General features: G+C 43.0%; 1 protein-coding gene across 1 annotated transcript in view; it reads right to left on the bottom strand.

Moving 5' to 3' along the window:
* The window catches only part of EIF3A (eukaryotic translation initiation factor 3 subunit A), a 35,108-nt gene extending 23,788 nt beyond the window's left edge, over positions 1-11,320 (bottom strand). Inside the window, exons 1-5 of the mRNA XM_080687621.1 lie at positions 11,058-11,320; positions 3,869-4,059; positions 3,576-3,712; positions 3,040-3,203; positions 1,378-1,577 (exon numbers count right to left, since the gene is read on the bottom strand). Coding sequence (XP_080543747.1) covers positions 1,378-1,577; positions 3,040-3,203; positions 3,576-3,712; positions 3,869-4,059; positions 11,058-11,106 — 741 coding nt within the window. The 5' untranslated portion in view covers positions 11,107-11,320. The remainder of the gene's footprint in view (positions 1-1,377; positions 1,578-3,039; positions 3,204-3,575; positions 3,713-3,868; positions 4,060-11,057) is intronic.
* Between the last annotated feature and the right edge of the window lie 15,688 nt (positions 11,321-27,008).

Below are 27,008 nucleotides of genomic sequence, written 5' to 3'. Positions count from 1 at the left end.
CAAAATTCTTAAAACTCTTTAAAGTAGAAAGAGCAGACTTGTTAAGAAAAATGTGTATAGCATCACACCACTTGGGGGAATATATAAAAAAAATCTGGAAGAACACAAAACACAATAGAAGTTATTCTGAGTTGTAAGATCATATATGAATATTGTCCTCTTTATATTTATCCATATTTTCTATAATGAACACGTTTTCTTGTGTTCTATATAACGTTTTCCTCCTTAATCCATCAGGTAGTTATTTTAAGAATGTCCCTACAGAAAAAGGAAGTTATCATAAGAAAATAGTGGGAAATCAAATCCCATTTTTCACCTGGCTAAAAAACTACTGATTTCTCTTCAATTTCAATTAGATTTTGGGGGATTAAATACATTAAAGTTTCAACTTATGACTACAAAATCATGTGAAAATGTCTTTGTGGAATTATTAGTGTGAAAAGGCCAAGTAGAGAATGATTCCCAACACAGCTGAGATGTCCAACGTAGGACTGATTACCCATCATGTATGCTAAGTCAAAGCAACGCCAAGAAACCTAGGAGGAAATCCAGCGCATCACTTCTCTTTTCACAGTAAAAGACAAGTTTTGTTTTTTAATTTCCAACCTGACACCACCAATACTTTTACAAAATACAATAATATCTCCTCTGGACTTATTTCATCACGAACCAGTAAAAAGTTCACACATTAAGAAGCACTGAGGCCCTAACCGGTTTGGCTCAGTGGATAGAGCATTGGCCTGTGGACTCAAGGGTCCCAGGTTCGATTCCGGTCAAGGGCATGTACCTTGGTTGCAGGCACATCCCCAGTGGGGGGTGTGCAGGAGGCAGCTGATCGATGTTTCTCTCTCATCGATGTTTCTCTATCTCCCTCTCCCTTCCTCTCTATAAAAAATCAATAAATTAAAAAAAAAAAAAGAAGCACTGAGGCCCTAACCGGTGTGGCTCAGTGGATAGAGCGTTGGCCTGCGGACTCAAGGGTCCCGGGTTCGATTCCCGTCAAGGGCATGCACCTTGGTTGTGGGCACATCCCCAGTAGGGGGCGTGCAGGAGGCAGCTGATCGATGTTTCTCTCTCATCGACGTTTCTAACCCACTATCCTTCTCCCTTCCTCTCTGTAAAAAACCAATAAAATATATATTTTTTTTAAAAAAGAAGCACTGAGGACTATTTTATATGGAAAGAAACTGGGTCCAAAAGAAATTACACGATTTGGCCCAGACTTCATAGCTGGCACCTAGAACCAAAATATTCTAAGATTTCCTGTCCAGAACTCTCCCTACTGCATCAGACAAGCTTAAATTCCTCACTTATAAAAACTAACCAACAGATATCAAGATAAAGATACTTAGGAAGGGGGGAAATATGGGCTGTTACCTGCCACAACTCCATGCTAATAGCACTGTCCAACTGAACAAGCCTGGTCTCCAAATGCATAGACTGGCTCTCTGGATTATTAAGATTGATTGCTGTACTTTGATTGTGGTGGCGTTGAATCTGAGACAAGTGCATTCTCAAATTGTCACACAGCTTACGGAATTCAGCCTTACGGGTGTATTGGAGGCAGAATTTGAAAGCTATAAGCATAAAAGTAAAATATATTAGGTACTTTCCACAATCAACTTAAGTATTGAGTAAGTTTTATTTCATGTAATAAGGTCAGCTATTTAAATAAGATTTACCAAACTAATCATGTCTTTAAAAGTGATTAGAGTTGTAATTCACTTCATGTGACCCAACCACCTTTTGGATATAGTCATTAGCATGTCCTAGGACTAAAATATGGTTCTGAGTTTACAATGGGAAATTATTCAAATTGGGGTCTAAGAGGGACTCACCTTTCAAACACTTATTTCAAATCCTAAAACAGCAAAAAAAATTCTAGCCTGAAATACAAACGACCCTTGAACAATACAGGTCTGAACTGTGCAGGTTCACTTATACACAGGTGTTTTTCAATAAGTACTATAAATCTATTTTCTCTTCCTTACAATTTTCTGAACATTTTTTTTCCTCTGGCTTACTTTAGTATAAGGATACAGTATGTAATATTTATATAAAATATGTGCTAATTGGTTATGTTATTGTTAAGACTTCTAGCTAACAGTGGACTATTAGTTACATTTTTAGGGAGTCAAAAGTTCTATGCAGATTTTCAACTGCATGGGGGACCAACACCCCTAATCCCCATGCTGTTAAAATGTACAATGAACTTTGTTACCTAACTTGCATAGACAGGAAGCCTTTGTACTAATGAAAACTGTACACACTGGGGACTTGTGGTAACCTAATTTCAACTGTGTACATAGATGTGCACGTGAACTACTTGCTGTCTTTAAAACATTAATATTTCGCCCAGCTGGTGTGGTTCAGTAGTTGAGTGTTGTCCTATGAATCAGGAGGTCGCAGTTCTATTCCCAGTCAAGGCACATGCCCAGGTTGCAGGCTCGATCCCCAGTCGGGGGCGTGCAGGAAGAAGCCAATCAATGATGTTTCTCTCATCCATGCTTCTATCTATCCCTCTCCCTTCCTCTCTCTAATAATAAAAATAAATAATATCAATAAAGTTTATTTTTTCAATCACCTGGAAAACTCCAAAATGACTTTAAAAGGTCTTGCATTCATCAATGAAATACATTTCATATAAAATTACCATAAATAATAAAACAAATTTCTTAAAAAGTCACTTATTTACTACTCAAATGAATGCCAATATTTCAATAGGGATAAAAACTATGTAAAATAAGTACTACGAAAAAGAAGTTAACATTAACAGTTAATCTGTTGCAAAATCTATTCGTTAAGATTTTTTTTAAATTACTACTGATATCTAGAGAGAGAGGGAGAAAGAGAAACACTGATGTGAGAGCAAAACATGGATCAGCTGCCTCCTATATGCCACCCACCAGGATTGAACTTAACAACCTGGGCATGTGCCCTGATCAGGAATCAAACCAGCAACCTTTCAGTGCCCAGGACAAGGGCCTGAGCTGCAAATTATATTCGTAAGTCAACTTTTCAATTCAGTTCTTGTTTTACCTTGTTGGGCAATATCATGGTAGAGACGCTCTACTCTAGAATTGTTTCGAAGAAGGTCCAAACACTGTCTGTATGATTCCCACAGGAATTTAACCCATGGAGTTAAAAGTAACCTGTCAGTACGATCCTGAGTGTCTTCGCCACTTACAGCACTTAGGAGAACACTACAAAAACATAAAATATATTGAAAACATTTTTAGACATGGTTTCCTACTTTGCCATGACGAAAACACCAAAACCGATAATCATTATTAAATAGTACATATTCTTCCTACAACTTTGGACAAACTATAAAGCTGTCACACTTAGTGTCCAAGTATTTGAATTCCCAATCCATAGTACAACCATTTAAATTAATATATACCAATATAAAGGTTGTAATTTTTCACTTTTATGAACTTTGACTAACACATGATTCTTTTGGTTACTATATATTTGAAATCTCAAATATTAGCAATCTTTCTAATAAACACCTACTTCAAATCAGGATGGAGACACATGTATAGAAAAGTTTATTAGCAGTTTAACCCACATACCTCTCAGGAGTTTGAATATTATCCAGATCTTCTATGTCTAAGACCATCTGCTGGGATTCTTCTTTAGCGGCTTCAGTTTTTTCCTCTGCCAATTTCAAATATGCCCTAACAACATCCTCTAGAGATTTGATGTTCACCTAACAAAAACAAAAAAATAAATAAAACTTTCCCCAACAAAACATAAAATACCTTAAAAGCAAATTTTATGACATAGCATATATTTACTTTGAACGGTAAACTCAAAATTACTAAATGCACTTATAAAAAAATATTAAACCCAGCTCTGTTCATACCTGTTGACAAATGTTCTTATACTGGTATAATCCTTCTTTAGCCAAATGGCTCTTGCGAAGATCCACACAAAGTTCCAAGTATTTCAACATGATTGGTTCGTGTATTTTTTGCCATGTTCTATGTTTCTTACTTTTCATAACATCATAAAGAACATCCAAAGCAGGTTGCTTTTTGCCAACCTCAAGAAATTCTGGAAAGGTAATTCAGCAGAATTAAAATCAGTAATATATATTATACAAAAGTCTAAAGCTTGCTTTTTAAATTGGCTATTTTACTTTCTGAACTCATTACCATCTCTTTTTAGGTCACATTTATTTTTGACTTCTAAAACTATGCCAAAATTATCTAAGGTAAAACCATGAAAACCAGTTACTATCTCAAAATATGGTCTACAATTCCTCTGTACCAAACATATCTTTCTAAATGATTTTAAAGTTCCAGAAACTGAAGTCATGAGGGAAACTAAGTCTCCCCAACAAACGGAGAAAAGTGTGATTTTAGTCACCAGTGCTCTGATATAATCTTTGCTAGTTCATGCTAAGACTTGAGGCAAGCCCTAGCCGGTTTGGCTCAGTGGATAAAGCGTCGGCCTGCGGACTGAAGGGTCCCAGGTTCGATTCCAGCCAAGGGTACATGCCTGGGATGTGGGCTCGATCCCCAATAGGGGGCATGCGGGAGGCAGCCGATCAATGATTCTCTCTCATCATTGATGTTTCTATCTCTCTATCCCTCTCCCTTCCTCTCTGAAATCAATAAAGAAATATTAAAAAAAGACAGTGTTTAAAAAAATAAGTAAATAAAGCATTAAGAAAAAGAAGACTTGAGGCAAGAAAAATATATTAAATTTGTGTTCCTTTAAGATCAATTGACTGTCAGTCTATTTCTGGGCTCTCTATTCTAAATATTCTCTATTGATCTATGTATCTAGTCGTTTACCAATACCTCACTGTCTTGATTCCTATAAAGGAATGCATGGTAAAGTCTTAGACCGGGTAGTATGAGTGTCCTAATGCTCTTCTTCAACATCGTGTTGGTTATACTAGGTCTTTTGCCTTTCATATAAACTTTAGAATTAGTTTGTAGATATCTACAAAATAACTCATGGGGATTTTCAATTGGGATATTCTATACATCGAGTTTGGTAGAACTGACAATTTAAATTTTAGTCTGCCAAAACATGAGCAAAAAGTATGCCTCTCAGTCTAAACATGAGGAAATATTAAGACAGATTCCCAATTGAGGGACATTCTATAAAATGCCAGACCAGTACCCCTCAAAATTATCAAGGTCATCAAAAAGGAAAGTCTAAGAAACTGTCACAACCAAGCAGCCCTAAGGAGACAGGACAGCTAAATGTGATGCATCCTGAATGAGGTCCTGAAACACAAGAAGGACATCAGGGAAAGCTGAGGAAATCTGAATGGAGTATGGCCTTGGTTAATAATAGTGCATCAGTATTTGTTCATTAGTTGTGACAAACGTACCATTATACTGATATAAGATATTAATAGGGGAAACTCTGGTATATATGGGACCTCTGTACTACCTTTACAGTAATTCTGAAAATCTAAAACTTAATTTCTACAATTTTTATTTTTTAAAACTGGGGGGAAAATGTTTTAGAATATAGAGCAAAGAAACACTCTTTTGAATTTACTGCCAATTAAAACTGAAGGCAATATTTGGCAATATTTCAAAATCCAGTTCTAATCTCATGTTCTATGTATATTGCTCATTTTGAAATTCAGTCAAAAGCAAAGGCCCCACCAAAACCGGTTTGGCTCAGTGGAAAGAGCGTCAGCCTGCGGACTGAAGGGTCCCGGGTTCGATTCCGGTCAAGGGCATGTACCTTGGTTGTGGGCACATCTCCAGTGGGAGGTGTGCAGGAGGCAGCTGATCGATGTTTCTCTCTCATTGATGTTTCTAGCTCTCTATCCCTCTCCCTTCTTCTCTGTAAAATATCAATAAAATATATTTTAAAAAAAATAAAATAAAATAAAAGCAAAGGCCCCTCTATCACATTATTTCTGACTAAAGTTGAAATTTATCTTATTTATCATTTTTTGCTTTCTTTTACACAAACAATAAACTGGGGGGGAGAAAGGTTTAAGTCACCTGGTTATGTTCAACTTAAATTCAATACGTAATTGCCAAATTTCACAGTACCTTTTCAATGAACACTTGAACAACTTGGGAGCACTAAAACACTAGTTTTACCCTATACAAAATGTCTTAAAACACTACATCTTCATTTTTTTAAATCATTATTTAATTTCCTCCTTAAAAAAAGAAATCTGGCCCTAGCCGGTTTGGCTTAGTGGATAGAGCGTCGGCCTGCAGACTGAAGGGTCCCGGGTTCGATTCCGGTCAAGGACACATGCCCAGGTTGCAGGCTCGATCCCCAGTAGGGGATGTGCAAGAGGCAGCCAACCAATGATTCCCTCTCATCATTGATGTTTATATCTCTCTCTCCCTCTCCCTTCCTCTCTGAAATTAATAAAAAATATATATTAAAAAATTATTAAAAAAAAAAATCTGGCCCTGACCGGTTTGGCTCAGTGGATAGAGCGTCAGCCTGCGGACTGAAGGGTCCCAGGTTCAATTCCGGTCAAGGGCATGTACCTTGGTTGCGGGCACATACCCAGTGGGGAGTGTGCGGGAAGCAGCTGATCAATGTTTCCCTCTCTTCGATGTTTCTAACTCTCTATCCCTCTCCCTTCCTCTATGTAAAAAAATCAATAAAATATTTTTTAAAAAAATCTGCCCGGCCTGTGTGGCCCAGTGTTTGCGCACTGGCCCATGAACCAAGAGGTCACTGGTTCAATTCCCAGTCAGGGCACATGCCTGAGTTGCGGGCTTGATTACCCAGTGGGGGTGCGTGTAGGAGGCAGCGATCATTGGTGTTCCTCTCTCATTCATGTCTCTACATCTCTATCCCTCTCCCTTCTTTTCTCTCTAAACAATAAAAACATATTATTAAAAAAAAATTCTTTGCCTTGGCCAGATAGCTCAGTTGGTTTAAGTGTCATCCCAATATGCCAAGGCTTTGGGTTCCATCCAGGTCAGGGCACATACAAGAAGCAGCCAATGAATGCATAAATAGGTGGAACAAATCAGTGTTTCTCTGTTTTTCTCCCCCTTCCTCTTTCTCACTAAAAATCAATAAATTTTTTAAAATATTTGACAAAGAATTAAGAGTAAACTAACAATGTGTAGCATTATCTACCATGCAACTCTGTGCTAACTAACCAAAGAATAGGCAAAAAGGCCCCTTATTTGGGGGTCTTACTAGAACTACAGGTTTAGTAATTCTCTAATATTTCTTCTTCCAATTATCACATCTTTCAGGAATGCTGACTGTGAACATTCCTTGCCCTGAGAAAACTACAAACAATATTGTAACTCTCTAGTATAGAGAAAGTTTGCAACAGGATACTAGTAAATCACAACACAACATACTGAAATAAATACCTTTATACAATATCCTACTTCATCAAATATTCCTCATATGTAAATGAATGCAAATCCCTCTTTAATACTTCAAGTTAATAAACTGAATATTAATATTTCCTTATGAGAGAAAGTCCTTTTTCAGTTATTTTATTACACGCTGTCCCCCAAAATGCTACAAAATGAAACAATACGTATTATAACTAGATACCTTATTGGAATAATAAACCTTTCCTGTTCTAAGGGGTGGACCTACCGATCTTATTCCTGGAGCATGCACATAAGGTTATTTTCTAAAATGCAACAGAATTTAGGTATTTTCACAACTATTTAACAAAAACTGTATCTATCAGCCAAAAATTGGGGAGCAAATGTTTTTAAATTTATCCTTTACATTGAAAATATTGTTAACAGCAGCACTAAAATGACCTATTCTACACTATTCCCAATCTTATATTGAAGATTTAAATCTTACATTACTGTACATAAGTACTGTCAATATCTTTTAACATAAAATAGGGACAAAGAGAGTTAAAGTTGAGAGCTGGCCCCAGTATGTTGTGATGACAAAATACTAAACTGCCTAAAAATAGTTCACTTTCCCAATCTCTTGATTTTTAAATGAGAAAGTATGGTTTCTTAATGACATTCTAAAAATAAAAGTCTTGTTTAGGAATACAATTAAGAGTCTTTTTCACTCCTAGATAGCCAATCAAAATTTGCTTCCAAATCCCATACCATACTTTCAAACAAGCCAAAGCAAATGCATTAAAAAATAATTTTTATTGGACAAACACTTCAACCATCAACAAACAAATGTTTTTAAAAGAAAAAACTAGAATGGGAACAGATTTCTCATGATAATCCATGATGTCTTTACCCCAACACAGTGGTCGGCAAACTGCAGCTCGCGAGCCGCGGTTTGCCACTCTGTTGAAAAATGAGTTTGCCGACCACTGCCCTAACAATATACAAGGAGGATTTAAATGTAGTTCCTCTGAATTATCTGATTTGGGGTGAGGGGGTAAGTCTGGAAAGAACTGTCACACTAAAGGCTCTATTTTGATGTTTAAAGAATGTTCCTTTCCAGATTGATATTTCTGAAACAAAAATAAAAATCTGGAATTATAAACTATTAGTGCATCCTGAGTTTACCTTCCATACACAGTGAGTGAAACTATGTATCTATAAAGAAAAAGTTTAGATGAACCTCTCAATCTTACTAGTTTGTGCAGCAGACCAAGTAGATAAGCTATATTGTTACACAATTTGTGGGTTTAATAACAATTATTTTGATATCCCCCGGTAGTTTAATTAAAAAGCTATTACAGGGTCAGAAGCAGCTAATTTGGCACTACTAACAATATAATCTGGAAAAAGGGCTTTTCCCAAGTGATACCAGATTATGAATTTTTTGCCTGTAACTGTTGGGCCAAGCTCTCATATTCCTGAATAATTACTGCAATTGTTTCCAAAAACATTGCTCTGATATACAGACTCAGGGTGACCTGAAGGATTATTCTACTTAAATTTATTCACATTTTATTAATGGATTTGGTCTTAATGTGTTTGAGGTTACAAATGTTAGATAAAACATTTAGATAAAATGAGGTTATTCCCATTGAATGAAAGGTGCTTTTATTATCATCCTATTTAGTTTTTTAAGCAGTGCCATTCACCATCTACATTCTGCTCACCTTGACATTGAAGAGATCTCTTAAAAGATCAAAGGTACAAAAATTAATACATGAATGGCAAAGCATTTCATCTCTACCACAGAAACACCCATCTTACAGCTTAAAAGGGCTGCAGCATGGAGCCTAGCCTTTTTGTAAAACTACAGAAAACAAAATTCACTCCCACCAGCAGTATCCTTCTCATCTTGCCTACTTTAATTTTAGATGCTTTGCCCAACTTCCCCTTCATGAATCAAATCAATTTCAACTTAGAAAATGTGGGGGGGAAAAGGTTTTAAGATTTGTTACACATTATGTATCCCTACTAAGTTTAAAAAGTTACTGAAATATTAAGTTCATATGAAGGTTCAGAAGGGAGGAGTGATGAAGGAAATAAAGCCTGAACACATCAAATGAGTAACTTTCAGGCCATGGAGATTACAGTGCTTCAGCCTATTAGAAAGGGGGAAGGAAGGTGTTGGTAAAAGCATTCAAATGACTGTAAAACAGATCTACAATAGCAAACCCAGTAGAGTTTTACCCAAGTCATTTAATATAATGGTAAATTTTGAAACTTTAAAAAAATATCATAACTTTGCTACAATCTTTATTTTGTAATAAATTTCTATTTTCTTTCCTATAAACTTAAACAGCTCACCTGTTCTAACCATGAGATAGCTGGTTAGAATGGGTAGTTGATTAGATCTTTAGTTGTAGGTTTTTTTTGAACAATTACTCTGTCCACAGAATGTACAATTAACCTATTCCAGACTGTTAACTCTCTCAAATGTTACTTTTAGTTAAAATGATGAGCATGTGACAAACATATCTCTAGCCCTGCTAGGTCAATTTCATGTACTGACTGACACTGACCTTTCCGAAAGAGGAATTTTCAAACCAACCAACAAAATAAGCCCCACAAACATAATACCGTAACACACAAGGTATATCCATCAACAACATGGATGAGACCCAAAACTTGTGTGGGTGGAGGAAGGGTGAAGACAAGGGCTATGGGTGCCCTAACAGATTGCTAGGCTAATAAAACCCTAAACAAGTAAGTTTTTTTAACTTAATTAAAGATCCGAGACAGGCATAATACATTTGTACCCCCATAACGCCAACGTAATAAATGCCTACTGAATACATCGGGACACGCACAAGTTTTCCCGAAATGGCCCCTAGCTCAAGTACACATAGGGAAATAGAAATCGCAGGCAGCAACGCTGTGGCTCCTCTGGACGTCAAGAGACCTCAGTTTCATCCCCTGGCTCAGCAACTCACTCCCGGAGTGACCTTGGGCAAACCATTCTCTCTCTAGGCCTCAATTTCGTTATCTTTTGGGAGAACGTGAAGTCTTTCTGTTACTAGTATTAACTCTGGCCCAACTTCCTGTGATTCCGAATAGGCTTTTGGGCAGCGAATAATCAATGCCAGAAAAAAACCTGAAAACCGGTTATGTGGGTCAGAGTACCCGAAGCAAAGGCACAGTGGCTGGAGGAGAGTAAGTGGACCCTGACCCAGCAAAGCACCGCGCTGGATTTGGGGGGCGGAGGGGTCCGGGGGAGGGCCGGAGGTGGGACTGCCCGGCTCCCGGCCCCTGCGGGAGGTGGAGTCGAGGTTCTCGCGTGCATTGTCCCCGGGAGGGAGCCATGTTTCTTCCTCCCCGGCACTCCCAGATGGCGGCCCGGGGCGCGGGGGCCTAAGCAGACGAAAGACCCAGGGCCTGAAGAGCGAGGTGGGGGTAGACAGGGTGGAGGAGCCAGCTCCAGCCCGGGGGGCTCAGTCTCCGGGATGGCGGCCCCCAAGACTCAACAGAAGGCGACGGGGGGACGGAAGGGCCCCAGGGCGACGGTTCCCGGCTCCGCGCCTCCGACTCCCGGGTCAGTTGGAACGAGAAGGGAAACCATGCCCAACTACGGTCTGGGACGGCGGCGGGCAGGCCGCATCGATCCCTTCTCCGGCCGCAGTCAGGCAGCGGAACAGTGAGAAGCAGGCGCGGGCCCCTCGACCTCTGAGGCCTCGGCCACCCCAGCCCGGAGCGCCCCGACCCCCTACTCACCGTTGGCGCGTTTGAGGGCATTTTCCGGCCTCTGGAAATAGGCCGGCATCTTGGCGGCAGGCTCAGCTCACCCAGCGTCAGGGAACTCCTTAGTGGCCCGGGCCGAAGGGGAACCAGCGCGAGGTCCCACGCGCCTCACCAGCAGTGGCCCGCGCCCAGACAGCCAGCCAGCGATGGAAAGGAGGGACCCACGTGACCTCCGCGCGGCGGCGGCGCCGCTGCCCAGGCCCCGGATGTAGGGGGCGGACCTCCGCGTGCGCACCACCCGTCTCCCGCGCGCAGGCGCGCTGGCTTTACGCGCGTCGGCTGACGTGGCGGCGGCTGGCGCCACCCGCGCTCTTAGATGCCCCCTTGGAACTCCGAGCTTCAATGTAAGGGAAGCGATTCTCAGGCCCCTCACCGCTCAGGCGACAGTCGGGCCGGGAAAGGTGAGATTTGGGTCAGAATTTCCGTCTCTCTAGAAGGCAGGCGTCTGCACAGATTTATTTTTACCATGATTTGTGCCGAGTCGTGCAAAGTTAGAGTCAGTCAGGTCCATCCGCCTAGCAGTGGTCGGCAAACTGCGGTTCTGTTGACTAATGAGTTTGCCGACCACTGGGATAGGGGCTTAATCACAAGGAACAACAACAGCCTGTGATTATTGGAATCGAGAGTCTAGGTCAGTGGTGGGCAAACTCATTAGTCAAGAGAGCCGCAGTTTGCCGACCACTGGCCTAGGGCATGGCCCGTCTTGGCTGAGGGGAAATGCGGAATGCATCCGTTTAACGGAAATGCACTGAGCAGGTATCTTCAGGTCAGCGCTGCTCACCCGGGGAAAAAGTGGTGGCCAGTCACGTCACGGACTAGCACGGGGAGGAGCGATGCAGTAGATAACTACAGAAGCAAGCTCATTTCATATCTAGGTAAAATAAAAACGTTGGTGAGTCCCAGCTGGTTTGGCTCAGTGGATAGAGCCAAACCAGCTGGAAGGGTCCCGGGTTCGATTCCAGTCAAGGGCACCTACCGGGTTGCAGGCTGGATCCCCAGTATGGGGCGTCCAGGAGGCAGCCAATCAATGATTCTCATCGTTGATGTTTCTCTCCCGCTCCCTTCCTCTCTAAAAGGCATTTTTAAAAAATAAAAACGTTGGTGACAGAGATTGCCTGAGTGAGGGGGGCGCCCCCAGACAAGGCTAGTGGGGAGCGGAGACCTTAAAGATGGGGACAGACCAGTGACAGCAACCTATCAGAGGGCAAACGCGCTGCCGCCGGACAGACCTGCATGCTCGCAAGTACGTGGAGTGTTGTCGCCTTTACACTCAGCACACATGGCAAACGGAAGAAAAATAAGCGTTCGTGACAAGAAAATCAATGTATAACAGGCCTTTTGCTGCAGTCTTTATTGTTGATTAATAACCTTAATGTTCAAACATTATGTACACCAAGAGTTTGAAAGCCACTTAAACAGAATGTAATTGCTCAAGTCCTTGGTCTGAAATTAAGATGACTTCAGAAGAAAAATTCAGAAAGCAGCAGTGGAATAAATTATTGCAACTTGTATTACACATTTTGTAATAATGGAGGGTATGTGTGAATCAATGAGTACTACATTAATGAACGAGAAAACCACAGTATATACACACAAAAAGAATTTCCCCTCATTTTTTCTGCCTCAGCAAAGAGGTGTGTGTGGTGGTTTTTTGGTTTTGTTTTTTTTTTTCTATTTAACTGTAAATTTATCACTGAAAAAAATTTTGGGAAATGCATAGACAAAAAAATAAATCACAAATTCTAAAAAAAGATTATTTTTAAATTAAATTTCAGAGAGGTCTTCCTCCGAAATGTTTAAACCACTCCAAATGTCTGAGCTTACTCCCAAAAACGTAAGAGCCAGACAGCGTTGAGCAACAAGTACTAAGAAGCTGTAGGAACTGTTTTATGGGGCAGGATCAAGAGACTCGTGTGTGTGTATATAATAATTAAGTCAAAATTAAAGAGCTACACATAAGAGCAAATACAGCTTTTAAATGCTGTAGATAAAAAACTAGTAGGCCATAGAGAGACGTAACAATAAAATAGAAGGGAACCTGGCCTAAATAGAAAAAGCTTTCCAACATTCTTATCTTTCCATTATCATATCTGAATGAAAACGGTAATAAAATGACCTCATTAATTAATACTCACTATTTGGCAGACCTAAAACAAGGCAAACACTAGAAAATTGGGAGGTAAATGAAATCCAGTATCTCTGTTTCTTTACCTTTTCTCTTTCAAGTTAAAGCATGTGAAGCATTTGGTGATAACCAATGATCATTTAAGTGCACTAAGTAAAGTTATTTAGAGTCTAGTACTGTATTTGTGAATAAGTAAAGGTATAATGTCAATTTCCAGGATAAATTTACCTTTTAAATTCAACCAACAGGTATTCAGTACCAACTAAGAGCCATAATATTAGATGCTGGGAATAAAAAGATACAAGATGCCTACTTTCAAGGACTTGATTCACTGGTACAGGTGATACAAGATAGGATCTATTCTGGGCCAGGAGAAAAGCAACTGCTGTTGATTAATGCTCACTTATCCTATATAATAAAAGGCTAATATGCAAATCAACCAAATGGCGGAATGACCGGTTGCTATGATGTGCACTGACCACCAGGGGCAGATGCTCAATGCAGGAGCTGTCCCCTGGGGTTCAGTGTGCTCCCACGGAGCGGGGGGGGGGGGGGGGGGTGCTGGGGGTGGAGGGCACTGCTCAGCCAGAAGCTGGGCTCATGGCTGGCAAGCGTAGTGGCAGTGGCGGGAGCCTCTCCCTCCTCCGCGGCAGTGCTAAGGATGTCCGACTGTTGGCTTAGGCCTGCTCCCAGTGGGGAGCAAGCCTAAGCCGGCAGTCAGACATCCCCCAAGGGCTCCCAGACTGAGAGAGAGGGTGCAGGCCGGGATGAGGGACACCCCCACCCCCGAGTGCACAAATTTCGTGCACCAGGCCTCTAGTGAGAAAATAAGCAACCTGAATATGTTAGAAACCACTTTACGAAATGGTAAGAGGAAGTGATCAGATTGATGAAGGATTTTTTTCTTAATGAAGCTACTTTTATACTACATATGACTGGATAATTTTTCTTAATACGATATTTTGGGGGGGTTCCTGACTTGAGAGTAAATAAGATTCTCAAAACAACAGTTGTTAAGGGTGAAACAGAGGTACTACCTTATACATATTTGCAACATAATATCTTACAGCTTTAAAACAAGTATTATGTTTTAGAGTTTACAGAATGCTTTTATATTCATCGTTTTGTTTATAAGAATGCTGTAATGATATTTATAATGATGAACATAAATTTCAGAGAGGTAAACTAAGATTCATGGTTATACATTCATTCAACAAACCTTTATCAAGTGCATACCATGTGCCAAACACAGGAAGTAAGCACCTATAGGTACACAGCAGTGAACAGGGCAGATGTGGTTTCTGCCTCCTTGGACTTTGCTTTCTAGAGAGAAAAAGACTTGAAGCACTTGCCAGAAGCTTTATGAAGACAGAGACACTACTCCCCTCCAAGCCCCCATTGTCTCTCCAGGCCCATGTCTCACCACACCCAAAGTCTTTCAGTGCCTTAGACAGCTCTCTCTCCCACCTCTAACGGGAGGCATGCCATCACTTCACTTGGAACATTCTTCACCACCATCCAATTATTGCTCTGATGACAGCCACCTATTTATACTTCAGGTTAAACGTCACTTCCTCCAGGATTCTTCCCTGGCCCCCAATTAGTTTAGATGCCAGGGCAATGAGCACTAACAACATCCTGCCTGCACTGATCATACTTCAGTATAATTTCTTGGAGATTGTACACATAGAGAGGGGAAGGACCATCTTTGCGTTGTTCACCATTGTGTCACTATTGCCTCGCAGAGAATCAGGCAGATAGGATGCTCAACAAATGCTAGCAAGCCTGGCCGGCATGGCTCAGTGGTTGAGCATCGAACCTGTGAACAAGGAGGTCACAGTTTGATTCCCTGTCAGGGCACATGCCTGGGTTGAGGGCTCAGTCCCCAGTAGGGGGTGTGCAGGAGGCAGCCAATCAATGATTCTCATCATTGATGTTTCTTTTTCTCCCTCTCCCTTCCTCTCTGAAATCAACAAAAATGTATTTAAAAAATAAATAAATAAGCCCTAACCGGTTTGGCTCAGTGGATAGAGCGTCGGCCTGTGGACTGAAAGGTCCCAGGTTCGATTCTGGTCAAGGGCATGTACCTTGGTTGCAGGCACATCCCCAGTAGGAGGTGTGCAGGAGGCAGCTGATCAGTGTTTCTCTCATCAATGTTTCTAACTCTCTATTCTCCCTTCCTCTCTGTAAAAAATCAATAAAATATATTTTAAATAAATAAATAAATAAAATGAACCCAGCTCCTATGTCCTAATGCATTGGGTTCCATCTCTGCTCACCCATCATGCCATCCTTCCTGAAACACTTTCTTCACTTGGCCCCCCAGGCTCCCCCTTTCCTGACTTTCTTCCTGCCTCTGTGAATACCCAGTCTCCTTTGCTGATGTCTCCTCACCACGCTGACCTCTGAGGTTGAAAAGTCCCAGGGCCAAGCCCCTGGACCTCTTCCCTCTAACTACATCCATCTCTCGTTTCTAGCTCATGGCTTTAGACATCACCTCTATGCTTATAAGTTACAAAATTGCATCACCAGCGCTTGGCCTCTCTCCCGAAAGCCAGTCAGTCTCACACCCAGATGCCTATTGGATACATCCATTAAATGTTTGACATATAGCATAACCCAACCTGCCCCAAGACAGACTCCTGGTGCCTTCTGCCTCCAACCTGCAGCTCCTGTCATCTTTCCCATGTAAAAGGATGGCAGCCTTGTTCTTACTCTTGCTCAAGCCACAAATGTTGGAGACATCCTTGACTACTTTTTCTGTCACATCCCCACATCCAATCAATCCTTCAACAAATCCCGTATCTACCTCCACAGCTATCACTCTGGTCCCAGTCACCCTCATTTCTCACCTGGCGTGTATAATGACCTACTAACTTGTCTTTCTGTTTCCCCTTCGCTCCTTTCTCTTTACATAGCAAGCAGGGGAGTCCTTTCAGAACAAAAGTGAGATGATCATGTCAGTCCCCCGATCAAGACCCTCTGTGGCTCCCCAGCTCATGCAGTGATAGTCAAAGTCCTTATAATGACCTGTAGGGCCCTATCCAACTCCTCCCCTTCTCCTTGTCCCTCCCATCCCACACCAGTGTCACCTTTTCAATTATGTCTTCCCTCAACTCTAATGAAATAACCTACCTTCCTCTCATACTTCCAAACACCTTTCTCTCTTTTTTTTTTAAATATATTTTTATTGATTTCAGAGAGGAAAGGAGAGGGAGAGAGAGATAGAAACATCAGTGATGATGAGAGAATCATTGATCAGCTGCCCCTTGTACGCCCCCTCCTGGGGATCAAGCCCACAACCTGGGCATGTGCCCTTGACCGGAATCGAACCTGGGACCCTTCCGTCCACAGGCTGACTGAGCTCTATCCACTGAGCCAAACTGGCTAGGGCCATCTTTCTCTTTTTAAAAAAATTTTCCTCGATAGCATTTATTTGCTTATCACCATCTGATCCCGAATGTATTTTATGAGTTTGTCTTTACTATCTAGATTATAAGTTTGACGGGGGCAGGGATTTGTTTCTGTTTTGTTCAACTGCTGTATCTGATATCTATACTGCCTGGCACAGAGGAAGTACTCAATAAATATTTGTTGAAAAAATGACTTAATTGATTAAAGCAAGCCTCCTATATTATAATTGCCCATCTGCATGTTGTTCTCCCCTCTGACCCTGGAAGTCCCTTGAAGGTAATGACTGGGACGGTTCATCTTAGTGTATGGACAGCGCCTGGCACATGGTCAACCCCCAGAAAGTGGTTCTTTAGTGTATGCTTCAGAGCACCTGATGGTTCCAGCTTCGTGGTAACAAACAAGGTCCGAAACCTCATAGCCTTGCATTCCTAACCATACAAGTGTCCAACTGGGATTGGAAATCTTTTCAACAGTGGTGAACCAATGCCAAAACTGGTTTGGCTCAGTGGATAGAGCGTCGGCCTGCGGACTGAAAGGTCCCGGGTTCGATTCCAGTCAAGGGCACGTAACTTGGTTGCGGGCACATCCCCAGTAGGAGGTGTGCAGGAGGCAGCTGATCGATGTTTCTCTCTCATCGATGTTTCTAACTCTCTATCCCTCTTCCTTCCTCTCTGTAAAAAATCAATAAAATATATTAAAAGAAGAAAAAAAAAAAAACAATGGTGAACCAAGGGCCAATGGGTGCAGTGAGCCTGTGCCAGGCAGTTCTCACGGAACCTTTAGGTTCTGCAAATTGAAAGCAGGAAATTGGGATGCAGATTCACTTGAGTATATTTTTAGCAGAAAAGTGTCCTGGCAGTATTTGTACAAATACATACACCCAAGAGTCTTCGTCCATTAATATTTTGCCAGACTCCAGAAGAGCGCTGAGGGGAAGTTAGAGGCATGTTTGTGGGAATTGGAGCACATACTTACACATGCCATTGTTGGCATGCCTTGAAGCCCAGCTCCTGCTTGGGAATTTAGGAGATTAAGCCCAAAGCTACACAAAACAATAGGGTGAAGACAACAGAATGAGTAAGACACTGTGCACAGTGGTTTTGGGTGTGGTTTGAAAACAGGCGTCTCTGTTGAATGTGTAAAATATGATTAGAAGGAACCCTGGAACCACAGGGTGTGGGCTTTGCTCTTGGGTTTGTGGATATTAGACAGCCTTTACATGGACTTTTCAGTGTGTTATCTTCTCAGGGAGCAACTAAAATGGCCCCTCCTCAGGGATTTCCTCTCCTTTCCTGACACCCAGTCTAAATCTAAATTCCACCCTATGTCAGTTCTCAGCAGAGCATTCATTGCTAACTGATAGTTTTCTTAGTCTCCTTGGTTATTGTCTATCTCACCACACTAGATGGTAAGTTTAAGGGACCAAGCTTGTCCTGTTCACCATTGTTTCCCCAAGGCCTGGAACTATGCCTAGCTCAGGGAAGGCACTCCATAAACATGAGATGTGTGAATTGTGAGAATAAACAAGTAATCTTTTCTGTCAAAGAACAGTTTAGACAGCCGCCATTTTGGCCACATGACTTGCAGCTCCCCTGAGGGCCGCCATCTTGAACTGCAAAGGCCAACCCCTCCCTTCAAATTAGCCAATTGAGAAACACTGTGTGCCTGAGCTCCAATCAAGAGTGAGGGACAGGTCACGTGCATCAGAATGAAAAAGTGGAGCAGACTGCTTGCTCAGTGTGTGCGTGCTCCCATACCATGTCCTGCGCACCCTCCTGCAGGAGTAAAGGTATTTGTCTTGCTGCCTGGCTCCTGGGTATGACTCATGTTCTACCAGGACCCCTGAATTTGGGGGTTCGCCTTATTTCTTACAGAATAAATAAAGGAATGGAGACTGTGGTAGGCAGATTCTAAGAGGCTCCCCCCCGTCCCCTGAGACACCACCTTGTATAATACCTGGAACTGTAAATATGATGTGTTATTATTCCTGTGATTAGGTTATACATGTTACAATTGACAAAAAAGGAGAGCTGTCTGGGTTGGTCTGACTAAACGCATGAGCCCTTTAAATCTCTTTAAAGCATTCAAAGCGATTCAAAGCAAGCATGAGAGGAAATATGGAGGGAGCCACATGGCAAGGAATTGCAGATGGCCTCTGGAAGCTGAGAGCAGTCTGCCAGCCAACAGCCAGCCAATGAACAGAGACCTCAGTCCTACAACTGCAAAGATCTGAATTCCATCAACAACTTGGATGAGTGTAGAGGCAAATTCTTCCCCAGAGCCTCCAGAAAGGAATGTAGCTTGACCAGAACCTGGACTTCGGTCTGACAAAACTCTGAATGGAGAACCCAATCATGCCACACCTGGAATTATGAACTACAGAACTGTGAGCTAATAAATGGGTGTTGTTTTATTTTATTTTTTAAAATACATTTTTTACTAGAGGCCCAGTGCACAAATTCATGCATGGGTGGGGTCCCCCCGCCTGGCTGGTGATCAGGGCTGATTGGGGCAGGCTGGCCAGGGGAAGGGACCAGGGAAGGTTGGCCAGCTGTGGGGTTGGCTGTGGGAATGCACTGACCATCAGGGGGCAGCTCCTGTGTTGAGCTTCTTCCCCCTGGTGGTCAGTGCGTGTCATAAGCGACAGGTCGACAGGCCGTAACAGTCGTTTAGGCTTTTACATACATATAGATTGATTTTAGAGAGGAAGGGAGAGGGAGAGAGACATAGAAGCATCAATGATGAGAGAGAATCATTGATCGGTTGCCTCCTGCACACCCCACACTGGGGATTGAGCCTGCAACCTGGCATGTGCCCTGACCAGGAATTGAACCATGACCTCCTGGTTCAGAGGTCGATAATCAACCACTGAGCCATAATGGCTAGGCTAAATTACCAATAAGTTTGTGGTAATTTGTTACACAGCAATAGAAAATTAATACAGAGACCTTAACAGATTTTTCATATTAACAGAGAAGAAAGAATGAAGCACTAATGGAATATAAAATTCTAAAGTGATTTTGCCTTGCATGAAATGAAACCAAAGGCACAGTTCAAGGGAGGACAAAGGCAAATTAGGTAGGTTTAACTGTACAAATTTAGACTGTTGAGCAAAGCCCCATAGAAGCAATCAGAGACTGCTCCATCTTGGTGTTCTGTTTCATTTTCTCTTAAGAGAAAGTTTATTTAGACAGTCACAGAGGTAGAAGAAGTAAGTGGTAGAAGAAATGGGCTCAGGAAACAAGTTACTGAGGCAAAAGTAGGGGGGCCCTTGGAGCTTAGGAGAGAGAAAGGTAAAGGTGTAATGCGCCTGGAGAGAAGAAGAGGGGGAGGGGAAAGACACAGGCATGTCCCTGGAGTTAGAGCACGTCCACATTGGTGTTTTAGAACTAGGGGTATGTTTTATTTCCTAGAGAACGGGATTACAAATACATCTCAGCTCATCCTGTGAGCATGCCACATTTGGAGTTTGACATGGCTTCAAACCCCAGCTTTGCCATTTACTAGCACTATGACTTTAGGCAAGTAATCTCTCTGAGCCTCAGTTTTATCATCTGTGTAATAGGCATGATAAGTTTGGTTGAGGTTTCAATGAGATGCTACCTGTAGCACTCAGCATAACCCCTGACACAAGCTCTCTAGAGATAATTTTCACATATATGCATAGAAGAGGGACAAAATCAATGCACAGAATATTTATAGCCTCTTTCTGCCCCCTTAGCTACTCTAATATTCTGATATTAGCTTTCATCCCTACCTTCCCTTTTTTCCTCCACCTACTGGTATATTCATTAAGTACATAGGGTAATGAGTTGGGAAGACAGCTGGAGAAGTGGTGTAGGAGCTCAAGTAAGAAAGGGTTGAGATAAGAAAAGAGGGAGAATAGTGGGGCGGGGAAAGGCTAATGGTGAAGAAAAGGAAAGAGAAGCCCTAGCTGGTTTGGCTCAGTGGGTAGACCATTGGCCTGGGGACTGAAGGGTCCCAAGTTCAATTCCAGTCAAGGGCACATGCCTGGGTTGTGGGCTCAATCCCCAGTGGGGGTGTGTGTAGGAGGCAGCCGATCACTAATTCTCTCTGATCATCATTGATGTTTCTATCTCTCTCACCCTCTCCCTTCCTCTCTAAAATCAATAAAAATATATTTTAAAAAAAGAATCAATCGATGAATGCATAAATAAGTGGAACAACAAATCAATGTTTCCCTCTCTCCCTTCTTCTCTCTGTAAAAAAAAAAAAATCACTGTAGGTAATGAATTTTATCCTCTTTAATGTTCTTTGAAAAATGTAGATGAGGATCTGAATTTATTTTAATTACCGTTTTCTTGCTGAACTGTTTCTTTTAATGCAACACAGCTCCAAAGCTAGGCTTCCTGGGGCCCGGGATCTACTCAGGTTCCATTATCAGCACCTTGAAACTGTGGAGACAGAAGGAGGACTACTTCCTTTGGGGAATGTTCAAGAAGCCTCAAATACGCTGGAAGCCAGTTAACCCTCAGGACAATGTCAATGACTGAAGCTCCTTCCAGAGGTTACTTCCTGGTCCCCAAGCTGGTCTGGAAACCCTTAAAAGAGCTGCCGCTCCAATGGCTCTCTTAGCTGACACATGCCTAATCTCTCATTAAATCCAATGATGGGAAAAACATAAAAAGAGCCCATTTGGTTCCCAGGGGCCTGGGAATTAGAACATCTGTGACCGTCTTACAATCCCTTGTCCACACGCCCAGACAGTTTGGGCATTTTTCAAGCCCACATTGGTGCCAACCACTTCTTACTCTTTTCCTGGGGAGTAATGAGCCTGCAGGCTGTGCAAACAGGACATAGCTTAGAAAGTCTGCTGGTAAGTAGGCCCTTGGCTGGTGTCTGCGAACTTCGATTTCAGGAGTGCTCCCACGATTCCCAAAATTTATAAGCGTGACTGACTATGCCTAAACTTTTTGTACAAACAATGGGGTTCATGCTGACCATGTTTCCTTCTGAGAGCCTGGAATTTTTATATGTGTTAGGCAGAAGATGCCATGGGACTGGCCCCCAATAAAAAACCTGAGTCTCTAATGAGCACTGGGTCTTTAATGAGCTTCCCTGGTCAACAATTTTCATGTTGTCACAACTTGTTGCTGGAGGAATTAAGTGTATCCTGTGTGATGCCACTAGAGGAGGACTTCTGGAAGCGTGGGTCTACTTTTCTCTGGACACCACCCCATGTGCCTTTTCCCTTTGCTGATTTCACTTGGTACTCTCTGGCAGTAATAAATCACAGCCATGAGGACAGCTATATGCTGAATCGTGCGAGTTCCCCAACAAATCATTGAATCTGAGCCTGATTTTGGGGACCTCCTCCACAAAGCTATCTATAAAAATAGCATAAAGGCTTTTTTCTTCATTCAGATCTTCATTGGGAGAGGTACAGAGGGCAGGATAAACAGTTCCGTTTGATCACTGAGAAAGCAAGCACAGAGAAGAAAGGCAACATAGTGAGGTTTCATAGCTAAGGTGGCAGAGCTGGGACTAGAATTCGGTTTGTCTGTTTCCACATACCAGTTCCTTCCGTTAGTGACAATTCAACAGTCTTATTGCTAAAGGTTGAGAATACCTCCCTTCCTTCTCTCTACCCCTTTTTCCTTTCCCCTTAACTCTGGTGAACCTGTCTGGCAGGTCTGACAGCACCTAGTGGTGAAATGGGAGGCAGGGTGGCATCAATTCCACTCACCCTCCCTCCTACCCATGGATAACCTCTCTACCCCTGGCCCTGTGTCCCACTCCATCCGAGCTTGGCCACTGCCTTCATTAGCCTTCCCTCCCTGCACCCACCACCTTCTAACAACTTTGTTTTAGAATCTATTGACCGCTGTCTTCATCCTCATTTATTTTCTGAGTGCCCCCTATGTGCCAGAGACAAAGGTGGCACCTACAGGCCTTCGCCACATGGAGCTGCTCCCTAACACATTCATTGAGGAAATACTCAGGGTCAGGGACTCCTGAAGACACAGCATGAACAGCCCCACCAGGGGCAGGGAGAGGCCATTCACCTAACACACTTTCATCCTGCTCTACCTCTTTTTCTCTTTCCTCAAGTATGGATCTCCAGGTCAGAAATCCCAGAAGCAAGACCTCTGGTCATGCCTTCCCTCCCCGTTTCTGTGTTCCCACCTGATTGTAAGGTAGTCACAGGCAAGAACTCCGCTATGGTTATATCTGTATCCATCTCCCCACCCTTGAGCTCATGTCACAGCCTGTTGTGCAAATGTTTGCACGCTGAGCAAGGGAGGGAGATCGAGTTTTTCAGATTCTACAATCTTGCTAAGTTAATGGGAAATGATTCTCCCAGCCAAAATTATACTACATATTTTGGGCTAAATGTCTGTAAGATTCAGCAAACTACCTTGGTAAAAGGGGAAAGATCGGAGATTTGGGTTACATAGATTTAACATATTTTCTCTTTAAAAAAGTGTTTTTATTGATTTTTAGAGAGAGAGGAAGGGAGAGGGATGGAGAGATAGAAACATGGGTAAGAGAGGACCTCCCCCCCAAAAAGAAAGAGAGGACCATCAATCGGCTGTCTCCTGCACACACTCCCTTCCCTCCCCCCAATCAATCGAATCGGCTGTAATGGAACTGATGACCTCTTGGTTCATGGGTCAATGCTCAACCACTGAGCCACACCAGCCCAGCCATATTTTCTCATTACTTTCTGTTTACCATGTTTCATCAAATCTAGAAATGCCATCAATGATTGGACATGTCATTTTGTGTACCATTAAGAAAAAAAAGAACACTCACAATTATAATTGTAGGATGCATCCCAGTTTCAGAGATTTTAAAATGTGAACTATCAGAAGCAATTAATACAGTATTTTTTAAAATTATGAAATAAAGCTGATGGGAAGCATGTGGCCTGGAGGACTAGCTGCCCGTGGTCAGGAGACCGTGGGGCCCACAGTGGGCAGGACTAGGAGACTTGATGGGTGGGAGCCCTGCTGCTCTCCTCCAGCTGTGCCAGGAGGAAATCACAGCCCTGCCCAGGGAGTGGCTGCCCTCGGAGGTGAAGGGAGGAAGCGCCCACGAGCAGTTGCGTGGATATTTGTAAGTGTAGTCCTCCCCTGAAAACAGCTCTCCCTCAGGTCCAGGAATGGCTTCCCTTTGGCTGCCACCACACCTGACATTCCCCCAGTAGCCCTTTTCGGGGGACATTGAAGGTGCACACTGGCTCCCAGGCCAGAGCCACGCAGCCCCAGGTCCCCTGCCGCCTGAGATGCCCTGCGAGCTTCAGATCCAGGGTGGACCCCAGGCCTTGCTGCGTTTCTTGAGACCCCGCCTGGCCCTCCAGCCTCTGCATCTCCTCCCAGGACCACCGGACATGAACTCAGGTTTGGCGCACACACGGTGTTCATTCCTTCACCACTGAACCCCGATCCTGGGTGCCAGCCTTGAGCCAGGGGCTGGGGACACAGCGGGGAACACTGTCTCCTGGAGCTCCCATCCAGACAGGGGATGAGGCCGGCAATCAATGGATGAGGACTCCTGGACCGGGCTCCCCTCCACCCTGTGATGGACAGCTCAATGACCCTGATTGGAGAGCATGTGGAAGAGAACAAACAGCTGATGGCCCACCTTGTTGTTTCCAAAATGAGCCAATTCCTGATGCCAGGGGCCACAGTGCCCTCCCCCCTGAGGCCTTGGGCTCCGCAGACTAAACCAGCAAAATCCCGGGGACAGCCCAGCTGGGGCCTCCGCTGGGACAGCCCCAGCCAAGCTCAGTCTCCTCAGCCCTCGAGATCCGGAAGCCCCTCCCAGCAGAGGCTCTCCCCACAAAGCCAGCAACCCCCGAGCCCCCAGTAGGGATCCTCACACAGCAGAGATCACCAGGCTCTCCACAGTTGCCCCGGGCATCCTGGTCTGCAGCCTGGTGCCACCCTCCCTTCACAGCCCACGCCCCCTGTGCAAGGCCGCAGCACCTCCCAACAGGGCGAAGAGGCCAAGAAGCCAGCACCACTCCACCCCCATCTCCACAAATCCCAGGCCCTTACAGCCTCAGCACATCGGACGCTTCCCAGCGTGGGACACCAAGCGAAGACGAGGCCATGGCCAAAACCATCTGCAAAATGAGGAAGTCTTTCACCAGCCTGTTCTCTGACTAACCGGGTCCTGCCTGGGAGGGGGTGCTTTACCCTCTTCCCTCTCCCACCTCATCTTCCTTCTCAGCCTTGGTTCCTGATGGGAACAGAATGGAGGGCCTGAGAATATACTTTCTAACACCTCTGCCCCAGAAAAAAAAATTATGAAATAAAAATAAAAGGAGAAAAAACTGCTGAAGTCTTACCTACCTAGAGAAAACTTTTTCATTAGCATCTGTTAGAATGTTATTATCTTCAATATTTTCAATGACGTTTTTTACAGTTATGGACCTTACATATAGTACATTTATTTGCATAATGTACTAAATATATACACATAAGTATTTGTAAATATAGACATTTATATTGTACACTTCTAAATATATAGGCATTTTATTTCTATAGTTCGGGGTACTATATAGATGTTGATGTAAACAAAGCTGACCCCATCTTTGTGTGCCCTCTAATTTCTCCCTAGTTTCCATGCTGAGTCTCAGCCAGCACCAACGCCTCATAGTTAATGATTAGCTGTATCCTGTAACCAAGATTCCTGTCAGTAAACGGCCAGAATGACAAGCAACCAAGATAAATATCAAACTAGGTACTGGCATCGATTGTAAGCAATTATCCATCCTAAGACCACCAGGAGGTATGGTTCCTGGCTCAAGCTACATTCTTTGTCCCTTTGCCGTGTCAATCATTAGTAGGTCAGCTGTACTACAAAACATTTACTGTAACAACTGTAGAGTAGGGGAGAATAATCTGTGTAGACCTCTGAGTCGTCTTTTCCATCCCGACTCAATCTTCCCTGTAAGTAAATTACCGTACAATCAGTTCTCTTCTAGTCAATGAATTCGCCTGCTTTGTTTTTTGGTCTTAAGATACCTTTACAGTATGGTGGCCACTGTACCTTCACTCCACCTTTACACAGGTGCACAGCCCCAAACCTTCCTTCACATTGTTCCCTCACACCCTTCCTCTGAGTTAGCCATTGCCAGCAGCTGGGTGTGCATATCTCCAGTCATATATATATCAGAGGGAAGGCGTGGGAGGGCAGGTGGGTGGGAAGAGATCAACCAAAGAACTTGTATGCATATATGCATAACCCATGGACACAGACAATAGGGTGGTGAAAGCGTGGGGCGGGGATGGGCATGGGCTAGAAAAGGTCATTGGGGGGGAAAGGGAACATATGTAATACTTTCAACAATGAAGATTTTTTAAAAATAAAATAAAAAATTAAATACATATTGGTTTGGAGTTTTACATACATATGGGATCATAGTGAGTTAGTACAAATATGTCTGCCTCACGCTCTCAATGACTGTAATATGGACTATGCCATCAATTTTTTCAGTTTCTTTATTAATAGAGATTTAGGTGATTTTCACTTTCGCTATTACTGGCATCTCTGCATGAACATCCTTGCACATGCATGTTTGTGCGCATGTGTAAGTGTTTCAACAGAAGCAGGTATGTGAGGTGCAGGTTGATGCAGGCTGATGTATTGTTGAGACTGTTAAAGCAAATCCCCGATAGGATCTATTTACCTGTAGAGCCTCGCTGAACATTACAAAGGCCAACGAAACTTGAGTGCAAGTGTCTTCTTGGCTTCCAAACTGATTCTGAATCTGTGTCTCACTCCTCAGCCCCTATTACATGCATGTTTTCTCTGAGAACAGGAAATAGTAACAACTATTTACTACAGTAGTAAGCACAGATCATCCAAAGGTGCATAGTCCAGGATGCTGCCCTCCAAGAGTTTAGTCCAATGGGAGAAACAGAAGAGCTACATGTACCCCATTCCTAGCTTTGTGCCCAAATGCTATTAGATTCTGGATGAGAGAGAGAGAGAGAGATTGGTTTTGCCTATGTTTAGGGAAATAATGGTATTTGAGCTTTCATGATGTAGAATGTCCCAAGGTCAAGAGCAGGTAGAACAAGGAGACTTGTTCAAAATGTAGCAGAACTGATGGTAAAGTGAAAAACTGGAAACAATGTCCATTAACAGACAATGAAACTAATCCTATTTTCATAATAGTTTAAATTATTGAACCAGAGCTCTATTAACTTAGGTATATCTGTGAAAATATAAATTTGGGGCCAGCGTTGTACAAGCAATTACTGTGTAGCACTGTGATCTGGTGTGTGGCTAGAGACCCTCTGCTGGCGTCCACATCCTGGCACCGCCACTTGCAAGCTGTGTGATCCTGGGTAAACTGTGCCACCTTTCAGAGTCCTCACCTGTAAACTGGGGGTCATCATAGGATTTAT

The sequence above is a fragment of the Plecotus auritus genome (assembly GCF_963455305.1).
Source record: "Plecotus auritus genome assembly, chromosome: 9".
NCBI classification, from domain to species: Eukaryota; Metazoa; Chordata; class Mammalia; order Chiroptera; family Vespertilionidae; genus Plecotus; species Plecotus auritus.
This window is presented reverse-complemented; position numbering and strand designations above follow the sequence as displayed.